Source organism: Callorhinus ursinus, unplaced genomic scaffold (assembly GCF_003265705.2).
Source record: "Callorhinus ursinus isolate GAN/ISIS: 27379988/994484 unplaced genomic scaffold, GSC_fseal_2.0 scaffold90, whole genome shotgun sequence".
Taxonomy (NCBI): Eukaryota; Metazoa; Chordata; class Mammalia; order Carnivora; family Otariidae; genus Callorhinus; species Callorhinus ursinus.
In genome coordinates this window covers 1,059,482-1,068,657 of record NW_027397152.1, presented here as the reverse complement: position 1 = coordinate 1,068,657, position 9,176 = coordinate 1,059,482, and the positions used below count along the sequence as shown (strand labels likewise).

The window sequence follows — 9,176 nt, the reverse complement described above, 5'->3', positions numbered from 1 at the left end:
CTCATCTATCTTCCATGGTTTTTTCCTGGCTTGGGAACTGCCAACATTTTCACCTCTTCTCCTCAGTCTTTGCTAAGAAGGATAGAGGTGGACCACTGAGAGACCCCCTCCAAGGCCGTGGTCTAAATGCTGGGCTTATTTCTCCTTGGGCAGTTGTTCACCAATCTGAAAGACCAGGGGTGAGGTTTTTTCTGAGGTCTTTTCTCTGTTTCCTTCTGAGGTCTTTTCTCTGTTTCCCAGGAGGCCTCTGCTGGGCATGATCTCTGGGGGTGTAGAAACTCAGCACCATGTGTATGGTGTGTATCGACAGACAGGCTCCTGCCCTTTCCAGGTCTATTTTCAGCTCTTTGGCTTTATGTTTCACTTTCCTTTCTTAATTAGATACTAAAAGAATACACCTTGAAGGCCAACTGCCTTTCCCCTCCTCTGTTCAACTGGGAGTGGTAGAGATGATTTAGAATTTATGAGGAGCAACTTAATCTACGCAAGAAAGTCAGTCCAAGAGGGGAAACCTCTGGCAGGATGTCCCCCAGGTTCTTTCCAGTATCTTTAGTGTGAGAATGTCCCTTCCTTTGCAGCACTCCATTCACTCCATCCTATGGAACGCTTTCATGTTGTTGAATGTTAAGTGTGTCTACAGGACTGATGGAGGGGTTTGGCTTTGGAGCCGGCTGAAGACGAAGAAGCTTGAATTCTCTCTCTACTACTAGGTTTCAACAGCTGCCAAACAAGGGAGAGGGTCAGGAACCAGATTCTGGGAGACTCTGACTTAGGAATCCCTTTTCCAGTTTTGCTCTAGAGCCAAGGAAAAAAAAAACTATTTGAGGTTGGGTGGAGTCAAGAAGAGGGGCTCATTCCATATACAACCAAGCCGGGAAATTAGAGGGGAAGACCCTCCCACTCGGCTTCAGAGTGGCCCCCATATTCCTTCCCCCAGCCCCTCCCCGCGTGCTGATGAGGGCCGGACTTGGGGGGCGGGGCGGGGCCTCTCCGCCCGCGTGGTCCGTCGCCTTGACGACCTGGACAAGATGGCGACGCTGCAGGGCGGGCTTCTGGGGCCGGACCCCGGGGCGCTGAGCCCCGCGCAGCAGGAGCAGCTGCGCAACTTCAAGGTGGGTGCGCCCCGGACTCCCGCCTCCATCGAAGTGCAGCTCCCCTAGGGCTGCAGGGGGGCTGCAGAGCCGGAGGAGGTCCGGGAGGAGGGGCGCGGGAGCCTATTCTCAGATGAACTGGCGGAAGGCTGGGGGAGACCCCAGGCGGAAATCTGGGCTTCTGGGGCCCTGGACGGAAACCGACAGGCGCCTGGAAGTGCAGGAAGAACGACCGCAGGGATCTGGCCAGGGAAAGGGACCGAAATTACTGCCGGAGACAGTAACTTAGATACAGACAAGAACTTCCGGACGGTGGAGACCCGACCTTAGCTATGGCCCCTGAGCCTGACAGCGCAGGAGGTGTTGGTCTATAATAAAACAGGTGGCTTAAAATTTCAAACATCCTGGGAAAAGACCCAGGTCAAATGCACACCTAGTTTCCCCAAGGCCTTCACACCCCCAGGGCTTGAACCCTGAAATCTGCCTCTTCATGGAGCGTGACCTTTTGCTCTTACCCTCCTAGATTCAGACTCGGATTGCTAACGAAAAATACCTGAGGACCCACAAAGAAGTGGAGTTGCTCATAAGTGGTTTCTTCAGGTAGGTGGTTTTCCCAACCGGCCTTGACAGCTAGTGGGAAATATTACCAAATCTTGGTTGGCAGAGATGAGTTGGCTGCTGCCTTTAGGGTCAGAGAGGTAGGAAAAAAATAAAATAATACATATACGTACATATATGTTAAACTAAATAAAAATTACATATATATACATATATTTTTTTAGGTAGACAATATTTTAAGATTGAGTTTTTTCTAACTCTGGGATTTGTGGTACCCAGGGTGTTCTTGAGTTATCTCTAGAGGTTTTCTTATCTCTGAATTCTCAAAAATATTAATATTCAGTCATTTTAGCTGTAAGGATAAATATATATCTTCTGACACTTGGAAGAGGTAATTTGGCATTGAGAAACTCAACAGGCAGCCATTGGGTGTAGAACATTATTTCTCCTGGGTGCCTGGGTGGCTCAGTCGTCAAGTGGCTGCCTTCCGCTCAGGTCATGATCCCGGGGTCCTGGGATCGAGCCCCGCATTGGGCTCCTTGCTCTGCGGGAAGCCTGCTTCTCCCTCTCTCCCTCCCCCTGCTTGTGTTCCCTCCTCCTGTGTCTCTCTCTCTGTCAAATAAATTAATAAAATCTTAAAAAAAAAAAAAAAGAACACCATTTCTCCATCAGAGGAGCTTAACAAGATCACTAGAACTTAAAAAATTCAGATGTCTGGCCCTTCTCTCCCTGAGAGCCTTATTGTGAAAAGACTCCAGTGGTTGGAAGCAATTCCCCTGTAAGTCCTGGGGAAGAGACTATTTTCCACCATATCCTGGAACACTGTTTTTCTTTCCCCTACATTGCCCTTCAGCGTGGCATTTGTTGTTTGAATGGAAAATTCTAATGGGATGAAAGGCAAAGAACTGTCAAAAAAAAAAAAAAATCTCGGGGCAACAACTGATGAAAACAATAGAGCTATGTCAAATATTGTTTGGCTACAGACAAATAGGCAAGGTTTAAATAATACTAATGGCTTCCATTTCCAGGCACTGTGTTGGTTTCCCAGGTCAGCCTTTATCACATTTAATTGGAATTTGTACTTTTTCTGTCCCTGGACCAAAACCCCAAGCTGGTGCAGCCATATTTGTGTCTCCGGTGCCTGCACACTATATGACATCTTGGTACTTGTGCTGACCCTCCCAGCAACTGCAAAACATAGCTTATCATCACTTCCATTTTACAGCTGGGGAGGTGAGGTTCCTTCCCAAAGATGCGGAAGCAGGATCCAAGCCCCTGGTATTTCCACTGTGCTGGGTTGAAAGCTCACAGGAGCTGGTGAGCCAGAGGTGGGGCTCTTTTTTGTCTTCTCAAAAGTAGACCTGGAGCAGTGTCTTTTTTTCCAGGCTCTTTCGTCTTTCCTGGGTCTCACTCGTCTTCATATCCTAGTCATTTATCCAGTGGCAGCAGATTCTCACAGAGCAGACAGGGGACGGAGAAAGGGAAAATAGAAACTTCCCTGTGAAGGTTGGTTTTATTTGGCCCAGGGGTAAGGCTTGGGCAAAAGATAGTTTAGGGGTCTTCTGTCAATGTCAGTCCTGGGGATCAGGCCAACATTTTTTGCACTTCTTCTTCTTCTTTTTTTTTTTTTTTTTTAAAGATTTTATTTATTTATTTGTCAGAGAGAGAGAGAGCATAAGCGGGGGTGGGGGAGAGGCAGAAGCAGAGGGAGAAGCAGGCTCCCCGCTGAGCAGGGAGCCCGATGCAGGACTTGGTCCCAGGACCCTGGAATCATGACCTGAGCCGAAGGCGGACGCCTAACCGACTGAGCCACCCAGGCGCCCCTTGCACTTCTTCTTCTAAAGGGAAATAAAGGTTGACTTCATTCCTATCCTGGGGAGCTTGCAGTCCAAGTTAGGAATGATTCCAGCAGGGATGTTCGGGGTAGATGTTAAAAGCCTGAATTAAATCACCATTTGCCTTGTTCACAAACACAAGGAATGGGTGGTGGTGAATGAAGAGGGTGATGTTTTTAGTCACATATCAGGGGTGGCCCAGCTTCTCTGTCCAGGAAGTTTCCAGGAGGGACTGGGTATCTGTGCCTGGCTGCCGGGAGAACAGCCCCTTCACTTCCTTATCATCCCCACCTCCTGGGCCAGGTAGGCCCCTAGGCTCTTCCCTTTGCTGTCCCTGAAGCTACCTACAGGAAATGCTCCTGGCCCCTTTTAAGCCTTTCTCTTTCTGAGGTGGGGGTGGGAGGGGGAGAAGTGTTTAAAGTTTGAGGGTTTGCTTTTGTTGTTTTTGGTGTTACTGTTACTTCCTTTGGAAGATACCGGGATGAACCAGAATCAGCCCCTCATCTGTACTGGATACTTCAGATGATTTTCCCCTTGGGAAAAGAGGAAGGGAGAAGAGGGAACAGAATCCTGGGCGGCATACCTGTCCTCCCATCTTTGGCAGGTCTCTGCTCTGGACTCACTCCAACCCATGAGAAGCTCCAAAGTGTTTCTGTTGGGCAACGAGCCCCCACTTGGGTTTTCTGGGCCGTGATGACTTACAGTGCTTCGATCATAGCTCTCCAGGGTGCACTTATATATACAGTGTGTGGGACTCTTCATACCGTGACTTTTGGACCCGAAGAATAGAAAGAATAGGGATCTAACTTATTTTAGGCCCCGGAGATCTAGGGTTTTAGGCTGGAGATATGATAGCAAAGTGTGAAACTGTAGAAAGGCTTTATTAGATATTTTTGTAAGTAGCCAGGCAGATGAATATTCCCAAAATTTAGAACTGATTATGTCATTCCTTGGTCGGAAGAATCTACAATGGCTCCACAACATTGCCACCCCCCCCAGCTTTTTAACATTCTGTTGAAATATAATGAAAAGTGGCATATCCTAAACGGGGTGAACTTTCACAAGATAAGAGTATACATGGTACTAGGGGCCAGATCAGGAAATAGAATCTGACTGGCATCTCAGACCTGCTGAGACCCTTCCAAGCCCTTCCCCCCGGAAGGTAGCCAGTATCCCGACTTCTCATAGCACAGATCGTTTTGCCTTTTTGTACTTTATATATGTGGGATTCTACAGTATGTGCTCTATTGTGCCTGACTTCTGTTGCTCAGCTGTTTCTCATAGATCATTCTCACTGCTGGGTATGTTCTGCTGTCTGAGCTTTATGCACCCATTCCCCTTATCTTTTTTTTTAAGATTTTATTTTTATTTATTTGACAGGCAGAGAGCACAAGTAGGCAGAGAGGCAGGCAGAGGGAGAGGGAGAAGCAGGCTCTCTGCTGAGCAGGGAGCCCGACGTGGGACTCGATCCCAGGACGCTGGGCTCATGATCTGAGCCGAAGGCAGATGCCCAGCCGACTGAGCCACCCAGGCGCCCCTCCCCTTGTCTTTTGAATTGAATATAAATGTCTCTCCCTGGCCTTCCAGGCTCTGCAGAATAGGGCCCCTTTGCTCCTGACTGCTCTCTGCGCCTGCCCGCCATCCCCGCCACCCCATCCCTGATCATCCACTGACCTCCCCACTGACGTCGTCGGGGGGGCCTGACACTCCCAGGGGGGCCGACTCTTCTGGACCCTGGGTCTACAGAGGTGGATACTCCAGTTCCTACTCTTGAGGAGGACATGGACTCTTTCCTTTTGTTTCTGGGGTATTACTCTTGCTGCTTCCCTAGGTCTGGGATGCTCTTGTCCTGTCTGTGGAAATACCAGCTGCTCTGTGAGGATTTCTGGGGCCCCGCTCTCAGTAACCTTTCTCGCTGTCCCCAGCACACTTTTTTTTAAGGCTTTTTTTGTTTTGTTTTGTTTTAAAACATTTATTTATTTATTTGAAAGAGAGAGAGAGAATGAGTTGGGGGAGAGGGGCAGAGGGAAAGGGAGAAGCAGACTCCCCGCTGAGCAGGGAGCCCAACATGGGGCTCGATCTCAGGACCCTGAGATCATGACCTGAGCCGAAGGCAGACGTTTAACCAACTGAGCCCCCCAGGTGCCTGGACACAGCATACTATTAACACCCTCTTATAGCACTTCCTGCAGGGTGCTTGGCCTTTTGGACATTTGGGAACTTACCCGCTCTCTTTTGCTTGACTAATTTCTTTGAGGTGGTGCTGTATTTTCTTTTTTTTTTTTTTAAAAGCAACCCCTCATATCTCATACAGTTACTTACATAGAATTTGTGCTCAATAATTGTCAAATGGAATTCAAGGAGAAGGGAAGCCAAATTCTTAAAATCTTGGGAGGCAGGGGCTTTCTGGGCAGATGAGGCCTTCTTCCAGGCTGGTGGGCCGGGCAGCCATGGCCAGTAGGATGTGGTGTAGAGAGCACTGGCCTTGGAACCACAAGACCTGGGCTCTCTGCCCTTTGTTTACTCGCTTGGTGAACTTGGGCAAATGAGTAACCTTTTGAAGGTTTGATTTCTTCATATGTAAAATGGGGCACGGTCATTGCTATTTCACAGGGTTGTTGTAAAGTGAGATAATATCTGTGAACATTCTTTATGAACCATAAAACTCTAGGCTAGATAAGGCACGTTCCCCGCCCCAGCAGCCCTGGCTCTGCAGGCCTTGTCAGTGTCCGCCGCGAGACCCACCGTGAGACCCTCAGTCCGGCCTCTCCGCTCTGTGGGTTGCATCGTCCCCTGACCCCTGTGGGTACTCCCAGTTAGACATAGTCACCAGGCTGTGGGGTTGCATATATGTCCCACCACATGTGAGCCCCTCAAGGACTAGGCAGCGTGTCTTTCGTCTTCACCACCTTTCCCTGGCTTGGGCTCTGGTTCTGTGAAAATGTTTGTTGAATGAATGACAAGCTTTGCCTGGCTAGGGCACAGCTGTCTTGTGAGGTGAGCTTGGTGCCATTTAGAATGTTTTGCCCCTTGCCTCGGAGCCTGACCCAGAGGAAAATCATGAATGGAAGGGTCTTTGTCAGGAGTCCTCTGGCTTATTGACTCCCAGACGGGGGTGTCTCGGGTCACTCTGCTCCCTGAAAGGTGGGACCTGCAGCGGAGGCTGAGCGGAGGCTGCCTTCAAGCCTGCTTTACTCCTGCCCTTATCCCTTCATGTTTTCCAGAGAAATGTTTCTGAAACGACCAGACAACATCCAAGAATTTGCCGCAGGTGAGTAAGGCAATGTCTGTTTTGGGTCTTTGGGAAACCAGCCCGAGGAGTATTATTGCAAATTTAGACTCGGACAAGCCCTGCAGAGTCTGGGGTACTTCTTCACTTGATGTCCCCCGGGGAGCTTTTTTCAGAAGGCTTTTTCATCCATTGTCATTTCCTCAAAATGAGGACAGATAAGAAATGAGGCAGATCTTCCTTGTGGTGAAGATTAAGAATTTTGAGTCTCCCAAAGGAACATACTGGCAGCTCTTCCCCTGGGAATCCTAAAGCGGGGGTCCTCTACCCTGGCTGCACATTAGAATCACCTGGGGAGCTTTTAAGAAATGCTGAAGCCCGGGCCCACCCCCAGAAGTTGGTATTTAATTAGCCCAGGGTGGGGCCCCGCCTCACGGTTATACAGGTCCCCTGGTGATCCTAATGGGCTCCACTGCCCCAGCTGGCTTGAGGTCAGCGGTATTTAGAGGGAAGGGCTCGGGGTGGGGAAGGCTTCCTGGGAGCCTGTTAGCCCAGGGAGTTGGTGATGGCCTCACACGGTTTCTAACTGAATCTAGTGCGTCTTTGCCGCCGCAGCAGATGCTGCCTCTGATTCACATTATGCTGGGTGTATAAAAACCCTCCTCTGTCGTCATCGTGTGAGAGCCTGGCTCTCCTCTTAGAGGATATTCTCAGAGAAGAGAGGGCGTGATATCTCAGAGACGAGCTGGCAAGCTGAGCTGAGACAAGAATAACACTTGGCATTTATTTGGGCCTCGGGATGGGCTGGGAGCAGAAAACCCAGAGATCCCTCAGCCCTCTGATGGCTCCCCGTGCATCAGCAAGCTGATGACCCGCAGGGCAGTGTGGAAGGGTCAGGAGCCATCCTGTGTCAGCCCCTCCTGGGGGCACGGGAGCTGGCAGGCTCAGCACTCCGGGCGGGGACGGTGACCACGGGATCTGCTGTGGCTTCTATGACGTCGGAAGGCAGGACCGCCAGGAACAGCCCTGCTGAGGCCGAGCCATCCTCGCTTTTGAGCGGAGTAAGGGGCCTCCCTCCCCGCCTCTTCCCCTTGGGTTTAGATAATTTCTTCTTTTCGATTCTTATCCCAGACTATTTCACGGATCCAAGACTTCCCAACAAGATTCACATGCAGCTAATTAAGGAGAAGAAAGCGGCTTAATTAGCAGAATCATGATGCTCAGCTGTTGAGAGGGAGACCAGAAAGAATCCAGCCTCAGGGTGGGTGTTAACCTCACTTACTGACAGAGGCTTCTTTACTCTTGTCAAAATAAGCACCGGCTTCTCGGCCCAGGGTGTGAAAGAAACCAAAGGGAGAAGCTGCAGAGAAGTTTCATGCAAAAGTGTTTCGTTTTCTTTGACACTATTTTGGGGAATTAGAGGCTGTGAAGAGCGGCCCCGGGTTTGTCTGGCATGTCCGTGGCAGGAAGAGACATCTGTCTCCTGAGCCTAGTGAAACGGAGTCGGAGAGGAAGCGGAATCGTGTGGGAGTGAAGAGTGGCGGGGAGACGGGGGGGTGGGACCCGCTAGTATCCAGACCCCGCTGTCAGACTGCAAAATATCGAGTGCTCCTGCAGATGGCCTTTTCCTTCTGTCCTCCGTGCTGGGAGCAGAGGGGGTTCCCGTTGCTTCTGGAAGGGGCGGGAACAGTTTCCCTCGTGGCATCTTGGACGAGGGACTTTCCTGCTCCCCGTCCTCTTCAAACCAGGCTCTGCCATGAGGGCCGTCTCCCATTTTTCAGGCAGGATGATTTCTGAAAGGATTTTGCAGGTTGGGATTTTTTTCATGTGAGGTGGGAAAAAGCCACGTACCTGATGTCACAGCACCGTTTGTATTTTGCAGGGTCACCTGGAAGCAAGGGAGCCCTGTTGCCGTCAGGGTGGGGTTCCGAGCTGCCTTGGGCCATGTCCGCTGTTGCAAAGGCTTTTAAAGCTATTCATTAAAAGCAGACCTTTCCACTCTCTCTGCAGTGTTTCACTCCAAAGGAGGAAGCCACCCTGCAGGGAGGGCTATTGCCACCCCCCGCCCCCCGCCCCCGACCCCGCCTTTGACCTGCTAGGCAGCAGGGCTGTCTCTCTGTGGCAGCCCTTGGGCCTCAGCTGGGTTGGCGGGCTGCTCCCACATGTGCCTCACACTGTGTCCTCCCTGCCCCTTCAGGCCGCTTGCTCCCAGAGCCAAGGCTGGACAAAAGAACAGGGGTGCGGACCCTGTGAGAACCACAGCTGATCGAGGTGGCCCTCAAGCCAAGTCCGCGCTTTAGCACGGCTCCCCTCCTCCCCGCCCCCGCCCAGTCTTCCCTCCCGGGTTACCATATGGCGTGTACCAGTGGTGCTTTAACTTTTCTCTACCAGCAATAATAACGGGGCTGGAAGGACAGTGAGAAAATGAGATTGGACAAGGAAAACCCATTCAGGGTCCTGCGT

The 9,176-nt window shown here is 50.7% G+C and overlaps 1 protein-coding gene across 1 annotated transcript; it reads left to right on the top strand.

Moving 5' to 3' along the window:
• Positions 1-996: 996 nt before the first annotated feature.
• RIIAD1 (regulatory subunit of type II PKA R-subunit domain containing 1) lies at positions 997-8,714 on the top strand. Its single transcript, XM_025858408.2, has 5 exons — positions 997-1,112; positions 1,615-1,691; positions 6,709-6,755; positions 7,845-7,974; positions 8,596-8,714. Exons 1-4 carry the CDS (start codon positions 1,029-1,031, stop codon positions 7,913-7,915), a joined length of 279 nt encoding a protein of 92 aa, XP_025714193.2. The 5' UTR covers positions 997-1,028; the 3' UTR covers positions 7,916-7,974; positions 8,596-8,714.
• The last annotated feature ends 462 nt before the right edge of the window (positions 8,715-9,176 follow it).

Excerpts from the sequence above, each read along its gene's own strand:
- RIIAD1 (XM_025858408.2), top strand. The coding sequence starts at position 1,029 with ATGGCGACGCTGCAGGGCGGGCTTCTGGGGCCGGACCCCGGGGCGCTG. Across the intron at positions 1,113-1,614 it reads AGCAGCTGCGCAACTTCAAG|ATTCAGACTCGGATTGCTAA; the intron begins GTGGGTGCGCCC and ends TTACCCTCCTAG. Across the intron at positions 1,692-6,708 it reads CTCATAAGTGGTTTCTTCAG|AGAAATGTTTCTGAAACGAC; the intron begins GTAGGTGGTTTT and ends CATGTTTTCCAG.